This window comes from Lepidochelys olivacea (assembly GCF_965140295.1).
Source record: "Lepidochelys olivacea isolate rLepOli2 genome assembly, chromosome: 14".
NCBI lineage: Eukaryota > Metazoa > Chordata > Testudines > Cheloniidae > Lepidochelys > Lepidochelys olivacea.
The window spans coordinates 40,521,316-40,542,483 of NC_140424.1; the positions used below are offsets into that span (position 1 = coordinate 40,521,316).

Sequence of the window (21,168 nt, forward strand, 5' to 3'; positions counted from 1 at the left end):
GGGGACCCTGAATACAGATTATACAAAGGTTATATACTTTTTAGCAAAGCATGTTGCCCTCGTGCATCGGAAACCTTAGCCAATAAACAAACCCTTGTCTTATCTACCACCTATCCCTGCTTGGTGCATTCCTCATGCTATACCAGTATGTTAATTACACAGCATGGTCCTAAAGCCATGCATCAGTAACCTTTATTATCAGGATGGGAGGCCTCACATCAAAGGCCAAGAGATAGGGAGTTAGAGACTGACAAAAAACAGATACTGGGAGTCAAGGCAGGCTGGAGACAAGGAGGAGGATTTTCACAGGGATTCAGTATCTAAGGATCACTCCTCCTGGTGTATGATGTGCTGGCATTTAAACAATGGTGGGCCCCAAACCAAAATGGAGTCACATGTGCTAACTTTTCCTTAACACCTTTTAATGCCATGGCTCATGAAACCCTACACAGGGAGCCTTGACAGCAACAAGGAGCGGTTCAACAACAGGTTGAGCCAGTGCAGAATGACTGTGGAGCGTGCTTTTGGCTGTTTAAAGGCCCGCTGGCACGGTCTGTATGGGAAGCTGGACCTGGCCGATGACAACATCGCTACAGTTATAGCCACGTGCTGAACATAACATGGAGGGTACAAGCTCCACTCTGGCATGGACCACTGAGGTTCAGCGCTGGGAAGCTGAATTTGAACAGCCAGAGACTAGGGCTATTAGAGGGGCACAGCACGGGGCCGCAAGGATTAGGGATGCCTTGAGGCAGCAATTCGATGCTGAAAGCCAGTAATGTCTGGTGCTCTGCACGGGAGTGCAGTGGTTCCAGTGCTAGTAGGCATCTGTGTTTGCTACATATGATGCACTGACTTGCAGTGCCTGTTGCTTTTCTGGGCGATGCATGCTTTTAATTAATGCAACAGAGAATGTTTCCAAAACCAAACAAAAATCATTTATTGAAAAGAAACACAACTGCTGGAGAAACACACATGGCATGGTACATCTGTACTGTGTGGGAGGAGGGAAGGGCGTGGGGTGGGGAACGGAACAATCTCAGATTTGCATATGTTCTGGTATCATATTCAGCCTTCCTGTCTGTGTGGTGCACTTCAGGATGGCTAAACTGCATGGGGATGGGGGTTGAGTGCAGTGGGTATGGGTTGGAATTTGCAGGGGTGGACGGTGAAGGTAAAGGTGATGGAGGCAGCTGGTGGAGATAAGAAACCAGATGTTGGGGAAAGTGGGTTGGAGGTGACATGGGGGCGCAAGGGAAAGAATTTTGGGACAAGGGCTGCAGAGGTGGGGGTGGGCACAGATCTGCTCCCTATGCAGTGCTACGAGCACCTGCATCGAGTCCGCTTGGTGCTCCATGATGCTTAGGAGCTGCTCCGTGCTTTGTTCCTGGTGATCCGCAGTTTCCTGGTGGACCCTCCTTTCGCTTTCCTGTCACACCTGTACTTTTTCATTTTCAGTAAGGGACTGTGGCATGACTTCATGCAGAAGGTCCTTGCTTCTTCGCAGTTGCTTCCTGAGGCTGTGCAGCCGTTCGGCCGTTAATAACAGGAACAGTTGGGATCTCAAGGTTGCATCTGTGAAGCCAAAATGCAACATTTTACAGAGGCAGCATTGTTACCACTAGACAGAGCAATGATTCAGCAGAACTTAAAGACAAGCACAGTTCATACAATAGCACAAACTGCCTGTCCCAGGACAAGTGCACATAACCCATAAGAGCCCCGAAATGGTGAGTAACCACACGGACGGACGGACGGGGGGGGGGGGGGGGATGACTGATTGTTCCAGGGCCGTAATGTTCTCTGGGGTCCTGTGTCTTGGGGAGAGCCAACAGCTGCAGGGAGCCCCTATACTCAACACTGTCCCCACATTTTCCACAGGCTGGGTTCATCCTGGAAGATATCTCACTGCTGAGGGTGACCTGGGAAGCAAGGGAGGATCTTCTGCAACAATGCGGCTTCCGCCCTGGCCCTTATGTGGCTCTGCCTCCCCCCGCACACACCCAGCAATCAGATCACAGTTTGTATAGTTTTTTTCTCTGCAACCAAGAAAACTGAAAACTTCCTTTGTTTAGGAAACAAAAGCCAAGAGTCTCACCTCATCACATGCTTCCAGGAGCTGGGGCTTTAACAAACACACCAAATATCATAGAATATCAGGGTTGGAAGGGATCTATGATCATCTAGTCCAACCCCCTGCTCAAAGCAGGACCAATCCCCAATTTCTGCCCCAGATCCCTAAATGGCTCCCTCAAGGATTGAGCTCCCAACCTGGGGTTTAGTAGGCTAATGCTCAAACCACTGAGCTGTCCCTCCCCCCTTATGAGTGTTGGTGACACTGTGGCTCCTTTACATTGAGCCAGACCAGCCTCAGTATACATGAGAATCAGGCTTTGAAATGTTGATACCAGTGTAACCAAGGTTTTGGCCTGTGAATTTCATATCGCTAGACTTGGAAGGATTAGACTTTATTGGTCGATGTCTGCAAATGTCGATTTACACACACAGACCATGACAAAATACTTCCAGTGATAATAATTAAAATTTACCAATAGGCACAGTAAGAACAATGCTGCATGAGACCTTATTAGACATTGATTAAAGAATATTTACTTTGCATATCTTGACATGTGATGTTGACAATCTCTATTTTAATGATTATGAAGCTTTAACTTTTTGAATCTGTCTCTACTGTCCTTAAATATTTAAAATACTGTCTGATCCCACCCTAAATTTCCCACCAATGAAAATTTAAATTGATAAAAATTGGAATAAAATGCTTAAAACCCACATTTTTGTGCACTTGTGAAAGTTTAAATCGATAAGCATAAAAATTGCTTAGAAATAAACATCTGTCAAAATTTTATATTAAAAAACGAATTCTACCAAGCCTGACTATCACTCCTTAGACACACAGACCCACCCTGCTCCTGCAAGCTCATCAGGACAGGGGGATGCTGATGTCCACGTGGAGCCCCGGTGACCCTCCACACCAGCACAGGGGGCTGACTGCAGGACCAGAACACTAGTGGTCTATTTTTCACGAAACCCACACAGCTGAATTGTTACCAGTGGGCTCCTTCCAATTCAGCGAACAGTGTGCATCAGTTCCAGGAAGGGAAACACCCAATTGTTGCTGCAGGCGGGGCAGAGTGTGAACTCAGGAGGAAATTGAAACTTCTTAGTTCTTACCCGGTTACACTGCCGAGAGGGAGCCATGGCTGCAGAGAACCCCGTGGAAAGTCTGCAGGAGGAAGCGACATGTCCCATCTGTCTCGAGTATTTTAAGGACCCAGTGATTACAAACTGTGGGCACAATTTCTGCCTAGCCTGCATCAGCCAGTGCTGGGATGGACCCGACACAGCCACCGCCTGCCCTCAGTGCAGAGAAACTGTGCAACAGAGAAACCTCAGGCCCAACAGGCAGCTGGCAAACATGGTAGAAATCGCCAATCGGCTGAGTTTACAGGCAAATGAGGCAGCGAAGGGAGCAGGAGGAGATGGGGTGTGTGGGGAACACCAGGAAGCTCTGAAACTGTTCTGTAAAGAGGATGAAACTTCGATCTGTCTGGTTTGCCATCTGTCCCGGACTCACAGAGCTCACACGGTGGTTCCCATAGAGGAAGCTGCCCAGGAGTACAAGGTAGGGAATTGCTGTCAAGTTTAATGGGTAACAACTTTGGATTTTAATTACAGGCTAATTTCACTGAAAGTTACATTGAACAGGTCAGCTCTGTAAAGCCTTCATGGTATGGGAGATGCTGTAACAAAATAATTAATTTGGCAGTTTGGCAACAGAGGCAAAATATAAAACTCTTTACAGACACCTCCTGATGTGGGAAACTTTTCTGAGATGCAGAATCCTTTGCAAACCCAGCTTTTTTTTTTTTTTTTAACACAACGGAAGCTGTGAAATGCTCAGTGAAGCTTGACTCAGAAGAGCTGCAGACCGATCTATATGAATATGTTGCCCTCAGCCTGGAGAAGGGGAAGTTACAAGCTGTTCTTGTTACTGATTTGTTTAATTGAGTGACCAAAGAGATTGAAGTGTTCTCCGACTGGTTTTTGAATGTTATAATTCTTGACATCTGATTTGCGTCCATTTATTCTTTTACATAGAAACTGTCCAGTTTGGCCAATTCACCTGTGCATCTACCAATGTGATATATGCCATCATGTGCCAGCAATGCCCCTCTGCCATGTACATTGGCCAAACTGGACAGTCTCTACGTAAAAGAATAAATGGACACAAATCAGACGTCAAGAATTATAACATTCAAAAACCAGTCGGAGCACACTTCAATCTCTTTGGTCACTCGATTACAGACCTAAAAGTGGCAATTCTTCAACAAAAAAACTTCAAAAACAGACTCTAACGAGAGACTGCTGAATTGGAATTCATTTGCAAACTGGATACTATTAACTTAGGCTTGAAAAAGACTGGGAGTGGATGTGTCACTACACAAAGTAAAACTATTTCCCCTTGTTTATTTCCCCTCCTACTGTTCTTGAAAAGTGCTGGAAATGGCCCACCTTGATTATCACTACAAAAGGTCCGTCCCCTCCCCCGCTCTCTTGCTGGTAATAGCTCACCTTTCCTGATCACTCTGGTTACAGTCTGTATGGTAACACCCATTGTTTCATGTTCTCTGTGTATATAAAATCTCCCCAGTATATTTTCCACTGTATGCATCCGATGAAGTGAGCTGTAGCTCACGAAAGCTCATGCTCAAATAAATGGGTTAGTCTCTAAGGTGCCACAAGTCCTCCTTTTCTTTTTGCGAATACAGACTAACTCGGCTGCTACTCTGAAACCTGAGGCCCAGAGAGTTGCCCAGGGTCATCAGTAGATGGGAACAGAACTGAGGTCTTCCTAGACCAGATCCAGGGCCCTAACTGCTAGACCATGCTGCTACCCTAGTGTCAGTCCCACCCCCGATGAAGTGTGTCCATTAGCAGGGAAAAGTACCTTGATAAAGGCCCCAGACCCAGCAGGGAGATTAAATTTCTCACAGGGATTCTGAATTCCCGTGCTGCTCCATGGGGGGTTAAACTCAGATGCTGCTGGCCTGCACTAGAGGAGATCACTGGGCTCAACATTGTGTGGGACCCCGAGCACCTTCAGTCCGCACACAACAGGGTTCCAGACAGCTCAGGTCCATGCCAAGTCACACTGGGATTAGACTGGATAGCAGCAAAATTAACTCCTGGGAGGTGCTGACGGGTGCCAGTCTGACCTGTTCTGTTGTGTACGTGGGCAAGGCCCAGCCAGAGTGGTTCCATGAGTCCCACCAGGCAGCCTTTTGAAATCTCCCAGAGTCCACTGCTTCCGGGATCTTTACCAGGCAATGGGACAGAGGGGGACCTGCCCAGGGGGATTGCCACGGAAAGGAGTCAGGACAGCACTGGGCCAAACCCCAACCCGTTCTTCATACAAATCTGCATCATGTCTAATTAGGGAGGTCACCGAGGCTTCCACAAAGCATGGGACATCCCCATGCCTGCCTGCCTGGGCCCATCCTCACCAGTATCAGTTGCCCTGTGTGGGCCCCACCACCGCCTTTGTGAGTGGACCACCCATCTGCATCACTGTGCATGGAGGTGCCACCCCCAGCCCCACCCCCACCTCAGAGGTTTCCTCCTGCATCCTCAGTCTCCTCCTCTTTCTTTTGCACCAGACAAAGCCACGTCCAGTGCTGGGTCCCTGCCGGACAGGGATAGGGCTCCACAGAACTGGGACCGCGCAGCTTCAAACCAGACGAGTGGCCTCCCGACGTCTCATGGGCTTTGCCCTGGTGCTTAGACCAGCTCTGTCCAACCAGTGCAGTCCCCAGGGCTGCAGGGCTGAAATCCCAGCCCATATTGAAACCCTGGTGGCTTCTGGGATTTGTATCACTTTGTTCATTAAACCTTCTCAAAAACAGATATATTGATTCTCCCCCATGTGACTCCAGTGCCCTGGTATGTGCTGTACCACTGATCAATTCATAAACACCAGTAAAGCTTAGTTATAATTGAGATCTCTCTCATTACTAAAGAGAGTATAAAAGAGTATAAAAATATTGCTCGGGCATGTAGGAATGAAATCAGGAGGGCCAAATCACACCTGGAGCTGCAGCTAGCAAGAGATGTTAAGAGTAACAAGAAGGGTTTCTTCAGGTATGTTGGCAACAAGAAGAAAGCCAAGGAAAGTGTGGGCCCCTTACTGAATGAGGGAGGCAACCTAGTGACAGAGGATGTGGAAAAAGCTAATGTACTTAATGCTTTTTTTGCCTCTGTCTTCACGAACAAGGTCAGCTCCCAGACTGCTGCTCTGGGTATCACAGCATGGGGAGTAGGTGGCCAGCCCTCTGTGGAGAAAGAGGTGGTTAGGGACTATTTAGAAAAGCTGGACGTGCACAAGTCCATGGGGCCGGACGCGTTGCCTCCGAGAGTGCTAAAGGAATTGGCGGCTGTGATTGCAGAGCCATTGGCCATTATCTTTGAAAACTCGTGGCGAACGGGGGAAGTCCCGGATGACTGGAAAAAGGCTAATGTAGTGCCAATCTTTAAAAAAGGGAAGAAGGAGGATCCTGGGAACTACAGGCCAGTCAGTCTCACCTCAGTCCACGGAAAAATCATGGAGCAGGTCCTCAAGGAATCAATCCTGAAGCACTTAGACGAGAGGAAAGTGATCAGGAACAGTCAGCATGGATTCACCAAGGGAAGGTCATGCCTGACTAATCTAATCGCCTTTTATGATGAGATTACTGGTTCTGTGGATGAAGGGAAAGCAGTGGATGTATTGTTTCTTGACTTTAGCAAAGCTTTTGACATGGTCTCCCACAGTATTCTTGTCAGCAAGTTAAAGAAGTATGGGCTGGATGAATGCACTATAAGGTGGGTAGAAAGTTGGCTAGATTGTCGGGCTCAACGGGTAGTGATCAATGGCTCCATGTCTAGTTGGCAGCTGGTATCAAGTGGAGTGCCCCAAGGGTCGGTCTTGGGGCCGGTTTTGTTCAATATCTTCATAAATGATCTGGAGGATGGTGTGGATTGCACTCTCAGCAAATTTGCGGATGATACTAAACTAGGAGGAGTGGTAGATACGCTGGAGGGCAGGGATAGGATACAGAGGGACCTAGACAAATTGGAGGATTGGGCCAAAAGAAATCTGATGTGGTTCAACAAGGATAAGTGCCGGGTCCTGCACTTAGGACGGAAGAACCCAATGCACCGCTGCAGACTAGGGACCGAAAGGCTAGGCAGCAGTTCTGCAGAAAAGGACCTAGGAGTGACAGTGGACAAGAAGCTGGATATGAGTCAACAGTGTGCCCTTGTTGCCAAGAAGGCCAATGGCATTTTGGGATGTATAAGTAGGGGCATAGCCAGCAGATCGAGGGACGTGATCGTTCCCCTCTATTCGACATTGGTGAGGCCTCATCTGGAGTACTGTGTCCAGTTTTGGGCCCCGCACTACAAGAAGGATGTGGAAAAATTGGAGAGAGTCCAGCGAAGGGCAACAAAAATGATTAGGGGTCTGGAACACATGACTTATGAGGAGAGGCTGAGGGAACTGGGATTGTTTAGTCTGCAGAAGAGAAGAATGAGGGGGGATTTGATAGCTGCTTTCAACTACCTGAAAGGTGGTTCCAAAGAGGATGGTTCTAGACTATTCTCAGTGGTAGAAGAGGACAGGACAAGGAGTAATGGTCTCAAGTTGCAGTGGGGGAGATTTAGGTTGGATATTAGGAAAAACTTGTTCACTAGGAGGGTGGTGAAACACTGGAATACGTTACCTAGGGAGATGGTAGAATCTCCTTGCTTAGAAGTTTTTAAGGTCAGGCTTGACAAAGCCCTGGCTGGGATGATTTAATTGGGGATTGATCCTGCTTTGAGCAGGGGGTTGGACTGGATGGCCTCCTGAGGTCCCTTCCGGCCCTGATATTCTATGATTCTATGATTCTATGAGACTGACCCTGATTTGGTAACAAGTCTGAATATGACACGCTCCCAGTCTCTATTAATGAGGTTTTATCTCCTTGGTGGCCCTGATGTCACAAATCAATTAGAACCAACAGTCATCTTAGGTTTGGGTGCAAAAACACTCAGTTCACATCCCTCTCAACCCTCAAAATGAAACCTCTTGAATCCTTTCTGTTTCTTCAGGAAAAACTTCAGGCCCATTTGAAGACTCTGAGGGAAGAGAGAGAAAAGCTGCTGGAATCAAAAGTGACTGGAGGAGGGAAAAGCTGGGAGTATTTGGTAGGTGCCTGTTGTTATTAAGCAGCAGGGACTGGCCGTGGGAGGTCTGTTTGGAGGCAGATTCCCCTGTGGCCTTGATGAATGTGGGCTTGTGTGTGTTCATCCCTGATCATGGATTGCTAGGTTAGATCTATGTGTAGACAAGCCCTAAGCTTCCATTGCAGTTATGAGTTAATGTCTAGCCCTTGTGGCTTTCACATAAATCCTCCCCAAGTGAACTGAATGTCCCTGTGAGGTGCTGTCCACTGTGTCTGGTCATTTCTTGCACTAACATGATCTTAGAATTTTCAAAGAAGATCTTCCTCTTGCACACTCAGCTTTCCATTAAAGGGCCCCAGGATCCATCCGTGTCCCTGACCAGCCCTTTCCCTATTTTCGTACAGATACAGACACAAACCGAGAGGCAGAAGATTGTGTCTGAATTTCAGCAACTGCGGCAGTTCCTGGAGGAACAAGAGCGACTCCTGCTGGGCCAGCTGGACAAGTTGGATGAGGAGATTGTGTGCATCCAGAATGAAAATGTCAGTATATTCTCTGAGGAGATTTCCCATCTCAGTGAGCTGATCAGTGAGCTGGAGGGGAAGTGTCAGAAGCCAGCAAGTGTATTCCTGCAGGTGAGACTGAGTGAGAAACACCCCAGATCCCCACACAGAGAAGGGAGGGCTCCTGAATCATAAGCACTGGGGTCCAGCAGTCAGAGATCTTGGTGTAACTCGGCGTGTCCATTGCTGACATGTGAAGTACTATTGTTCTTTGCAGAGACACAGACACAGAGATATGAGAGAAGGAAAAGTCCCATTAATTCAGGGAATCCATGGCCCTGGGGCCAGGGTAGGGTCTCTCTTCCCCCAAACTTCCTAAATCCCTTCCCTGTGATCCCCTGTGTGTATCAGAGGGGACTGATATTCTTTTCTCTCTCTCTCCTCTAGGATGTCAGAAGCACCTTGAGCAGGTATGTGGCTTTCTCTCACTCCCCCTCACACTTCACAGTGCTGGGAAAGAGCTTGGAGATTATGTTAGCACCACATCTCCCCAGGGCTCTATAGCAAAATGTGTGGGGAAGGTCACATGCTGGATACAAATCTCTCTGAACAACTTTATCCAGAGGTTCTCACCCTTACACAGAAGACTCTGGAATTATCCATTCAGTGGGAAAGACTGACCTCAAGTATTTCCTAAGGATGTCACATCCCTGGGGGACTGGCTGCCTCAGGATTGTGGGGATGGAATATGGGCCTGTCACTGCTGGGGGCCCTGGTTACCATTCAGCCCAGGGCAGCCATGGTCAAGAGTCTTTCCCACCTGAGGACTGTCTGGAGACCTGTGTGGAATGAGCTGCAGAGAGGGGAGTTGGTGTCTTAGTCTAGTGGACCGATTTCTACAGCACTTCACGTGGGAACCTCCTGTCCATCAGAGCATGGAGGCCAAGGAGTGAATTGGCCATGGAGACTCAATTCCCCTTTTGTCCCCAGAGCTGATCTCTCCAGGCCAGAGTTGAAGAACATTTATGGGTCCTTTGAGGGGAACATTTCATGGCCATGGCCTGTGCTGCACCTGCTCTGAGACTGGGAGAAGTCGAGGAATTCTAACTCCAGGCCCATTAGAGCAGCGACTCACTAACAAAAGCTTATAATCAGTCACTAAATGCAACATAATCATGTGAAATTTTTTCTCTCCAGGTGTAAGAAGGGGAAGTTCCAGCAGCCAGAGGAGATTTCTCCTGAACTGGAAGAGCAGGTCCGTGGTTACTTCCAGAAAACTCTTGCGCTATTGGAGACTCTGAGGAAGTTCAAAGGTACCTAAAAGGGATCTAGGCGGGGAAACTGGGTTAAGCATCTGAGACTGTGGGAAGAGAATGGCGCTGGTCAGTTGGGTCATAATTAGTTTATCACCTTGATTACCTTGTTTGACCATTCTTTTAGTATCCTGGGCTTCCTTCTCCATGTGTGGCAATATCTTTTCAGGACGAAATCTTCCCATCTCTTCTGAGGGCGGCTGAGTGGTTGTTTCAGTTCCCATGGGTTATATGATGCTTCTATTTAAAATTGTTGGGTGAGAAGGCTACGCACTTGGGGTCCAAGACTCTCAGGTTGATTAATTCAACCTCTTATTTGCTCCAAAAGTATGTCTTGCCATGACAATTACTGCTCAAGTAAGAAATGACGGACATGCTGAAAGAAATACTGCCCAGTTACCTTCTCCTGGGGCAAAGGTCGGTCATGATGCATTTCTCCTTTGATGCTCTGACTACTCCATACAATGTCCGACATATTATACACATCCAGATTATATACAGTATTTATTAGTTCTTTTTCAGTCACCTTTGTGTGTTATGAATAGTAAGTGTCTTGCCTAAATCATTTACTGCACCTGCATGAACTTTTTAATTGGCAGGGCTTTTGCTGTCCAAGCTATTTTCATGTTATTCTCTTTTCTGATTCATTCATCACCACCCAATACACTGATGTGCACAGATAACTTTGACCTTTTCTCCACATAGGGGTTTTTGGACTTTGCCAACTGCTCCTGGGCGGTACATTTTGGGTGTCTGTTGTCTTTAAGCACATTGTGTGGTCAAAACATCTCTTTGTCCCACATAGCAACTTATGAACACATCACTTAATAACAAGGACACTTAAGGCAACGTTTCCCTTATGTCAAGTAAACCGCTCACCAGGCCAAAGCCAAGTCAGTCAGTACAAACGCACAGTCTCGGTCTGTCCAAACTTATGTATAAGAAATGACCCTTGTACCAATTCTCGATACTTAATATAATAACTCGTGGAAAGCAGACAAATGGAGCGGATGTAGCAAGGAGATGTCTCACGTTAATTCATGATTTACCAAAGGTCACAACCAGTGATGAGCTGCCAAAATCTTAACAACGGGTTCCCTCCTCACTCCATGAGGGGGTTGTTGCCCACCCCCCCCCCGGGACTCCTGCCCCATCCACCCCCCTCCCCTGTCCCCTGACTGCGCCCAGAACTGGGCAAGAGGGTCTCGTGGGCCACCGTAGTGGGTGCCCACCCCACCCCTAAGTGCCGGAGGGACTTGCTGGGGGGCGAGGTGGGGATTCCCGGCGGTGCTTACCTGGGGCAGCTCCCAGGAAGCATCCGGCAGGTCCCTCTGGCTCCTAGGGACTGGGGAGCGTAGCTGGGGGGGAACAGGGGGAGCTGCTGGAGCACCCACGGGGAAAATTTGGTGGGTGCAGAGCCTCCACCGGCAGCTCTCCGCCCTGCGCCCGGCCCCAGCTCGCCTCCACTCCGCCTCCGCCTCCTCCCCTGAACCAACCATCCTGCTCTGCTTCTCCGCGCGCCCCGCTTCCCGCGAATCAGCTGTTCAGTGGGAAGCCAGGGAGGGCTGAGAAGCAGGCCGCAACTTCCTGCTCAGGCCAAGGGTGGCGGAGGCGAGCTGGGGCAGGGAGCAGTTCCCCTGCGCCCGCCCCCCCCCCACCCCCAGTTACCTGCTGCGGCGCGGGCGGCCCTCTTCGCGCTCCCTCCCCCCGCCCGAGCTCACCTCCTCTCTGCCTCCCTGGCCCAGAGCGGGAAGGCGCCGCTTGCTTCTCAGCCCGCCCCGGCTTCCCACCGAACAGCTGATTCGCGGGAAGCGGGGGGCGCGGAGAAGCAGAGCGGGGCAGCGCGTTCAGGGGAGGAGGCGGAGCGGAGGTGAGCTGGGGCCGGGGATGGGGCAGGGAGCTGCCGGTGGGGGCTCTGCACCCACCAAATTTTCCCCGTGGGTGCTCCAGGCCTGGAGCACCCGTGGAGTCGGCACCTAAGAGCCACTTTGGGCCGGTTGTTAAATTTAGAAGCCCGTTTAGAACCGGTTCTCCCTCACAGAACAACCGGTTCTAAAAGGGCTTCTAAATTTAACAACCGGTTCTAGCGAACCAGTGCGAACCGGCTCCAGCTCACCACTGGTCACAACATTCAACACTCAGTCCCAAATTCAGGAAAATGGCCTAAGTTGGGGCACCCGAGTTTCCCTCTCCCAGCTGGAGAGCTGCAGGGCAGCTGCCCAGAGCCGTGTAGCCTCCAGAGCTGCAGGTGGAGTCAGTGGAAGCCGCAGGAGACCAGCCCCTCTGAGAACCAGGCCCCAGGTGCCTAAAGGTCGGCACCCAAAATTAAAGATCAATTGTTACACCTGGACCCAGCCCAGCTCTGGTCCCGTACGCAGCTAGTCTGGGCCAAATGGGCGGTAGGGAAGAAGAAGCCCCCCCCGCGGTGAGGGATCCCTCCAGCACCGGAGCTTCTGGTGCCTCCTCCCCAGCAGCTGCAGGCACAAGGCGGGGTCCTGAGAGGGCTGGGAATGGGGTGGGGGTGGCGAGGGCGGGTGGAAGAGGGAGGGGGGTGGATGAGGGATAGAGGGCCGTGGGCCGTGTAAAGCTGGGCCTCTGACACTCTGCACCCTGGGCAAGACCCATGGTTTCAGACCTTTTTATATTAAATACCTGAGTGTCTCTCTGCCTGTCTCTCTGTCACGATGAAAACACAGTGCTAGGAGTTCAGAGTGGGGATGCTGTTGTAAATATGAAAGCCTGAAATCTCCCCCCTCTTCTCCTTTCCCCCTGCAGACACTCTGCCGTCCGAACTGGAGACAAAAAGAGGGGAACCACTCGGAGCACACAGACAGGGTGAGACTGCAGCCTCTTTCCAGCCCTGGCCCCTCTCAGACCCCACCCCTACTCCCCTTCCCCCGAGGCCCAGAGCCCAGCTGTCACCCAGGGCGCTCGGGCAGCCCTGGGGAACCCTGCACCCTCCACCTGTCCTGGGGTGGTGCGCTCTGGGGAGTGGAAACATGGGCCGGGGGCTGCTCCCAGGCCCCCCAGACACCAGCCCAGGGCAGGTGGAGGGTCAGGGGCTCCCCACAGTGGCCAAGGCTCCCAGCATGGCGAGGGGTCAGGGCCTCGGTGGGAAGAGGAGTCATGGGGCAGGGCCACGGAGTGGGCAGGACCGCAGGCAATGGGCCCTTGTGCCCCCCCCAAACTTCTACCAAGGTTCCAGAACACCTAGGGGGGATCCCAAGCCGACATCACACAAATAATCCTGGTTTCAGAGTAGCAGCCGTGTTAGTCGGTATCCGCAAAAAGAACAAGAGGACTTGTGGCACCTTAGAGACTAACCAATTTATTTGAGCATGAACTTTTGTGGGCTACAGCCCACTTCATGCATGCGTCCGACGAAGCAGGCTGTAGCCCACGAAAGCTTATGCTTTGTTACGAATTACACCTGATAGGACACGCACACAACTGCTGCGAATTACACCTTGTAGAACACGCACACAAATGCTATGAATTACACCTGGTAGGACATGCACACAACTGCTGCGAATTATACCTGATAGGACACGCACAGTTCGAATCTAGGCTGAGGCACATAAACAAAGTCCACAACTGCAGAGTTCCCAAAAGACACTAAGTTTATTACGCTCGAGCGTGGTGCCCCCCTGCTAGCCAGGGGGGGACCCTGAATACAGATTATACAAAGGTTATATACTTTTTAGCAAAGCATGTTGCCCTCGTGCATCGGAAACCTTAGCCAATAAACAAACCCTTGTCTTATCTACCACCTATCCCTGCTTGGTGCATTCCTCGTGCTATACCAGTATGTTAATTACACAGCATGGTCCTAAAGCCATGCATCAGTAACTTTTATTATCAGGATGGGAGGCCTCACATCAAGGCCAAGAGACAGGGAGTTAGAGACTGACAAAAATCAGATACTGGGAGTCAAGGCAGGCTGGAGACAAGGAGGAGGATTTTCACAGGGATTCAGTATCTAAGGATCACTCCTCCTGGTGTATGATGTGCTGGCATTTAAACAATGGTGGGCCCCAAACCAAAATGGAGTCACATGTGCTAACTTTTCCTTAACAGTTTAAATAAATTTGTTAGTCTCTAAGATGCCACAAGTCCTCTTGTTCTTTTTACAAATAATCCTGACACCAACCTGAGTGCTGAGTTCATGCCCAGCCCAGGCTGCTGAACTGAAACACTCTCCCTGAGCAGCACCCGAACAGAGCTCCCTGCCCTGAGGCCTGACACACCCCTCCACTTTACCCAGAGACTCCCCATCGCGCTTCTCCAACATCTGGCCTTTCCTTTGGGCAGGGCTGGGCTCTCCCATTGGGGCTGCTCCCTGCTTCCTGGATTGGGGAGATTCTCCCCCTCTGATGCTGGCAGCTCCTCCTTTCACTCTAGGCTGGGGATGGGGCTATCTCACCCAATGCCGCCTCCTACTCTGGTCTTAAGCAGCTCTTCCCCAATGACAGGTTTCAGAGTAACAGCCGTGTTAGTCTGTATTCGCAAAAAGAAAAGGAGTACTTGTGGCACCTTAGAGACTAACCAATTTATTTGAGCATGAGCTTTCGTGAGCTACAGCTCACTTCATTAAGGTGCCACAAGTATTCCTTCTCTTCTTCCCCAATGCTGCACCTTCCTCTCTGTTCCCTGGCCTGGGAGTGAAGGCTGCCTTAAGGGATGGAGTTTCTCTCTGGGTTTTTAAACTGGTACCTGCCTCCTCTGTTCCCTCCTCAATAAAAGCTTCTGATCCCTTCCTCGCTGTGTCTCTGCCGCTGGGAATGCATCAGCCCCAGCAGGGGGAGCTGGGAGCTGAAGTTTTTACAAGCAAATGAGAAACAGGCTGAGGAAGTGCAGTGACATCCCTGCTCAGCCTCAGGTGCCCAGGACAGAGGCAGCTCCCTGGGATCCAGGCCTGTCCCAGCCAGAATAGGGCTGCTGGGGAGTGTGAGAAATGGCCCCAGCTGCCCCCAGGGCCGAGCTCTGCCCCTCACGCTCTGATTCTCTCTCCCCCACAGCGAATGTGACTCTGGATCCAGACACGGCTCAGCCTGACCTCATTCTGTCTGCGGACTGGAAGAGTGTGAGATGGGAATACACACGGCAGGATCTTCCTCACAACCCTGAGAGATTTGACACTGCTCTCTGTGTGCTGGGCTGTGAGGGATTCACCTTGGGGAGACATTGCTGGGAGGTGGAGGTGAGGGGTGGGGAACGCTGGGCTGTGGGGGTGGCCAGAGAGTCTGTGAGGAGGAAGGGGGTGATCAGCCTCAGCCCTGAAGGGGGGATCTGGGCTGTGGAGCGGTGGTGGGGTCAGTTCCGGGCTCTCACCTCCCCTGAGACCTCCCTGCCATGGTACCGGGCCCCCAGCAGGATCCGGGTTTGTCTGGACTGTGACCAGGGGCAGGTGACATTTATTGATGCTGGTGACGAGGCCCCGATCTTCACTTTCCCACCGGGCTCCGTCCCTGGGGAGAGAATCCTCCCCTGGCTCTGGGTGGGGCCAGGATCCCAGCTCCGCCTGTGTCCCTGAGACACAGGGTGGAGTGTCAGGGTGTGTGTGTGTGTAATATCCCACTGGGGGTCCTGAGATCAGCCTCTCTAGCCTCACAGTCTGTATGACCCTGGAGGTTGCTTCGGGTCTCAACTCTGTGCAGCCTCAGGACTGTCAAACCATAGAGAGCATTCAGTGAGCGAGGCAGAGAAGCCGATCTCATTGCGCTAGAAAAAAATGCTGATCACGCACTGGGGGGACGACTCCTTTTCCCCCGCCCATCGGCCGCCCAGCCAATCAGCTCATCAGTATCCCCTCCAGAGCCTCCCACCCGCCACCATCCGCTGTTTCGTGGCATGCCGAAGGCGATGGGTGGGGCGGGCCTGGGCAATGCATGCCAGGCTAGTCGCCGAGACAGTGCTCTGCATCTGTGCGCAGCAGCTGCCCGAGAAAGCCTGGCTGGGGAGGTGATTTCTCCTCCCAACTTGGGCTCAGCTGCCAGAGTTTGGCACCCGAGCCCAGGTAGGGAACGGAAGCGGCCTTTCCAGCCAGACTCTCTCAGGCAGCTGCCCCAGCAAGAGGGGCTGGTGTTAAAAGGCATCTTCTTCCTGCTCCTCCCTGGGCTCCTGCCCGCCAGGGACAGCGGCAGAACATGCCGTGAGGAGGGGCCAATGCAGCGGGAGGAAAAAGCACACACACACCCCACAGGTAGCATGGGGCCGGGAGAGCGCGGTGGCCCCGAGGCTGGGTGCAGGAGCACGAGACCTGCCCTTTAGATCGTGCCCCCCCCCCCATTACGGGGAGACAGCAGTTGAATATGGAACACCCTGGGGGAGGGGGTGAGAAGGGGTGGAGTGGGGGGTGGGGTATAGGATGGAGTAGGGGGGGGGTTTGAGCACCCTCCGGAAAATCTAGAGGTCGGTGCCTAAGTAGACAAGCCGACCTCATCACTGCCCCAGGAATTGTGCAGCCTGTTTGCCACTGTTCTCTATGGTCCAGGAGGACTCTGGGGATCCTGGGTCAGACAGTGACACTGAAACATGAGGGGGAACAGCCCACTGGGCATGGAAAAATGGGTTTCTCTAGCCAAGTTATCCTAGCCCCTATGGCCTGGAGGACTCCTGTCTACCCAGCCCTCTGGCCTCTTAGCTCAGTGACCCCTGGAAGCTCCTCCCCACTCCCTCCCTGCAGCACCAGGGATGAAGGGATGGGGGCGGGAAGGGCCAGTGGAACTACAGGAGGAGAAGAGGGGCAGAGGTGGGGGCTGGGCAGGGGGTAGAATTAAGAGCCGGGCTGGGGACAGGCAGGTGTGGGGTGGAGGGACGCAGATTTAATTAATTGTGGTTTTGGGGAGAAGCTGGCCCAAGAGGGGTTTCCCTGGAGCTAGCTGGAAACACAGGGGCTGAGGGATTGGCTGGCTGGTGTGCGGGAGGCAGGAAGCCAGGAGACGCAGTCGTGAGCCTGGTCTCAGCAGGAAACTGAGAGACAGAACTTGCTTCAGGGACAGGGAGCCCTGGAAAGGCAGACGTGCATTTCTGAGTAAGGAAACTGCCGGCTGCTGTTTGTCTCTACTGTGTTCAGGGCACAGGAATGTGCGGACATTGTAAATAATAAAGATGCCACCAAAGAAATACCTGACTCCAATAATCCATCCCCCTGCCAGTGGAAGAACCTAGCAAGGCCCCAACGCTGGGTAACGGCTCAGGTCAAAGGAGCGATGGTGCAACCCGGGTCAGAATCCAGACCTGTGGTGGCAACTGCGTTGGTGGGAAACATTTGCGGGGAGCTCCAGCAGCGAAGAGCCTGTGCAGAGGGGTGGATTGCTGCTCATTGTGGACGTGAGCATGTCCGGCTTTGTGTGCTTAGCAGGCCCCACTGGGGCTCCTCTCCGAGTTGACACGCCTCTCCCCAGAGTCAGACAAAACCCAAACATGGATCCCTGGCTCATATTTCCCCCCAGCAGAACCAGCCCACACAGTGATGATGGGCTCAGTATTGGCCCAAGGAGAAAAAATGGCTGGAAGAGACTGGGGCAGCTGGAATGGGCTGGGGGTGGGGGAAGGGTAGGATTGTTCCCTTCTTCTGTCTATGGAGTTTTACAAAGTTTAAACCTAAAAATCTTCTTTCCAGCTCTTATCTGGTATTGTGAACAGGCTGGGCTGTGTAACCTTTAACGGCAATGTCATAGAGCTGTTGTTTTCGTGCCTTGTCATTAGCACATGCCAGCTGCCTCTGACCTTAACCCAGGGAGCCCCTGTTGCCCAGCTGGTCCCAGGCGGGTGGTTGGATGTTCAGCAAGACACAGCCAAGCCGAGGCTCCTCCGCACACACATTGTCACTGAAATCACTCAATGGGGTTTAGGTCCCACCTACTGAGTTTCAGTGCAAGTCTGCCTGTAGCTGTGGATGCCCTCACTGTGAATGAAGAATGTCCTAGTTCGTTTAAATGGCAAAGAGTCCTGTGGCACCTTATAGACTAACAGACGTATTGGAGCCTAAGCTTTCGTGGGTGAATCCCCACTTCGTCGGATGCAGGTAGTGGAAATTCCCAGAGGCAGGTATAAGTATGCAAGGAAGAATCAGGCTAGGGATAACCAGGTTAGTTCCATCAGGGAGGATGAGGCCCTGTTCTAGCAGTTGAGGTGTGACCACCAAGGGAGGTGGTCACCAACGGCTTTTGTAGTTGGCGAGCTAGTTCGTTTGAGGGCATGTCTACCCAACACCGGGGCGGTGTGATTCCCAGCTGATGGCTGGAGCTAGCCTACAACTACTAGCAGAGCAGCTGCAGAAGCCAGGAGGCCGCTTGAGCTAGCCCCGGGAGTACAAGCCGGCTCAACCCCCACCTGAACGTGTACTATGTAGAAATGAAGCTTTTATGTGCTTGTTGTTTTGTTTGTTTCCCCCCTTTTCCTTTCATTCCTTTTCGGCTTCTTTATACCCCAATTGCTCCCATTCCTTGCCTAGGTAGTTCCTGCTTCCTTCTTTGCGTATCTTTCTCCTGCTCTACCTCCTGGGCTCTCCTTTCTCTTCACCTCATTCTGCACCTGTGCAGCTGATAGGAGGTGGGGCAGGGACTGCCCATTATCAGCAAAACCATTTCTGGTGCAGAGAGAACAGAAGCCCAGACATCCCAGCAGCCATGGCCTCAGCAACTCCTGTACAGGAAATCTAAGAGGAAACCAAATGTCCCATCTGTCTGGAATATCTGACAGATCAGTGACCATATACTGTGGGCACAACTTCTGCCGAGGCTGCATCACTCAGCGCTGTGAGACATGGGAAGAGCTGGACTCTGATCCCTTGTGCTGCCCCAGTTGCAGAGCCCGAATCCAGAAAGGGGCTCTCCTGCATAATTATCAGCAAGCAAATATTGTGGAAAAAATCAGACAGCTGGATTTCAAACCAGGAAAAGAGAAGCTGTGTGAGAGACACGGCAAAGCCCTGGATCTGTTCTGTGGAGAGGACGGGGAAGCCGTGTGTGTGGTTTGTGAGAGATCCGGTGCTTCTCCCGGACGAGGCTGCCCAGAAATACAAGGTAGGAACACTCTGGATCCGGGTTAATTCAGTCCTTCCCTTTTCAGATTCAGTCTCTCAGAGCTACCGAATCTCCTAGTTTCCCATATTTTCTCCCTGATCTCTGGCTCCACCTAAATCTCTCCCCTACAGGCTCCTTCCTCTGGGCAGGTGCAGGGAGCCCTGGCCACTGGTGGTGCCCCAGCCTGTCAACCCCGCACTGTTCACTGGGGGGACGTGGGCACTAGAGCTCCATGCGAGGCACTTTCCTTGCACGCAGGACTGAAGCAAGATGTGTCCATGCTGCTGCCAGGCTAGGAATGAGCTGTTCCCACCACACCCCTGACAGCCCAGGCACCACCAGCAGGACATTCACATGAATCATGCACGCAGCAGCCCTCACTCTGCTGCATGGAACATCCAGGAGTGGGTTTAAACACAGGTGCTATGGGTTATTCCCTACGGACCCATCTCTAGGGTCACATGAGGTTTCATAATAAAAAAAATCAGCAAACAAAAAGTAACTTTCTAGCCCACATGATTGAAAAGAAAAGTTTGATAACGTAGCCCGAGCTTAACTGATATAGTGACTTGTGCCTGAGTTTGCAGAGAGCCTGAGCCAATAGTCTGAGAAGAGGGAATCTCCATGCGGTTATCTACACTACAAAATTAGGTCAACTTGAGTTAGGTCGACCTCCAGCACCACAGTAATTAAATCGCCTGTTAATGTTCACACTACCCTCCTTCTGCCACTGATACATGTCTTCACCAGGAGCACTTTCACCAACTGAAGTAGGGCATTGTGGGGTAAGGACAGCCAGAGTGTGAGGCACTGACAGCTACTCGGGGATCACAGCCAGAGCCCCCACGCCCCACCCAGGGTCTGACAGCTGGCACCAGAGAGGAAATGTGAAACAATTGCAGCTGTGAAACTGTGCGGGTAGGCTCCCTGCTGTGAAATTGAGCCCTGACTGACAGCTGAGAGGCCCAGCTGTGAGCCCAGATCTCAGCTGACATCCCAGGCAGTCAGCACTGGGGCGGGGGAGGAGGGGCTCCATCAGTGAGCCCAGCTGTCAGCGCTGTGGTGGAGGTGGGCCAGCTGTCAGCCCCACACCGATGTAAGTTATGCAGTGGCTACATGGATGCGGCGTCATCCTATCTACACTGACATAAGCACTACGCCTCTCGTGGAAGTGAAGTGATTATGTCAGCAAAGCAGGCCGCTTCTTTCAGCAGAAGCAGCATTGCAGTGTAGACACTGACATAATTATGTCTATACAAGGCAGCCTGACGTCGACCTCACTCTGTAGTGCAAACTAAGTTAATGGAGTGTCCCCCCAAGAACAACTGCTCTGGGGTCCTCATTCACTTTTCTCCAGCTGGGGGCTCTGTGTGTGCAGCAGGCGGGGAAGAAGGCAGTGGGCCCAGCTCTCCATTCCAAGAAAATAAAAATGATACACAAATCGGCAGCTTAAATGTACTGAGGTCCCTGCCCCAAAGAGCTTGCAGTCTATAAAGATGAGTAGAGACAAATTCCCCCTCCCCTCCAAATAAGCATTTGTGTGTGTACTTTATTTTCAAACATAGTTTGAGAACCTTCTGAATTTTCTGCTGTACTCAGATGGCATTTACCCAAAATAAATAATAGCCCTTTGACAGAGGCAGACCTTTTTAAAAAAATCTGATTTCTACCCAGGACCATGGTTGAACTCGGTGTCTGTGTATTACTCAGGTTCAACGGCTCGCAAAATTCACCTTTGAACCTCTCAACTCTGCAAGTCATTGCTAGCTAGCTTTCAACCCTCTTAGTTTCTCTCTCTCTCCACACGTTCCATGTAGTTTTTTGGGGCTTGACCCTTAGCAAACAGCAGAGTCAGTCCCAGGAAGGGAAACAACCAGTTGTGCTGCAGATGGGGCATATTTCTGAGCTCAGAAAAGTGAACTTTACCTTGTTCCGCTGCCCAGCGGGAGCCAGGGCCACAGAGAACCCCGTGGAAAGTCTCCAGGATGAAGCAACTTGTCCTGTCTGTGTGGAGTATTTCAGAGAACCTGCCACTCTGGAGCATGGGCAAAATTTCAGCCAACCCTGAATGGACTGGCCCTGGGAGGGATGGCATACAGG

The 21,168-nt window shown here is 51.4% G+C and overlaps 1 protein-coding gene across 1 annotated transcript in view; it reads left to right on the top strand.

Moving 5' to 3' along the window:
• Positions 1-16,377, top strand: part of LOC311531002 (uncharacterized protein) — a 52,423-nt gene extending 36,046 nt beyond the window's left edge. The window contains exons 17-23 of the mRNA XM_084648063.1: positions 3,212-3,643; positions 8,149-8,244; positions 8,628-8,858; positions 9,174-9,196; positions 9,924-10,039; positions 12,815-12,874; positions 15,058-16,377. Coding sequence (XP_084504189.1) covers positions 3,212-3,643; positions 8,149-8,244; positions 8,628-8,858; positions 9,174-9,196; positions 9,924-10,039; positions 12,815-12,874; positions 15,058-15,572 — 1,473 coding nt within the window. The 3' untranslated portion in view covers positions 15,573-16,377. The remainder of the gene's footprint in view (positions 1-3,211; positions 3,644-8,148; positions 8,245-8,627; positions 8,859-9,173; positions 9,197-9,923; positions 10,040-12,814; positions 12,875-15,057) is intronic.
• Positions 16,378-21,168: the final 4,791 nt, after the last annotated feature.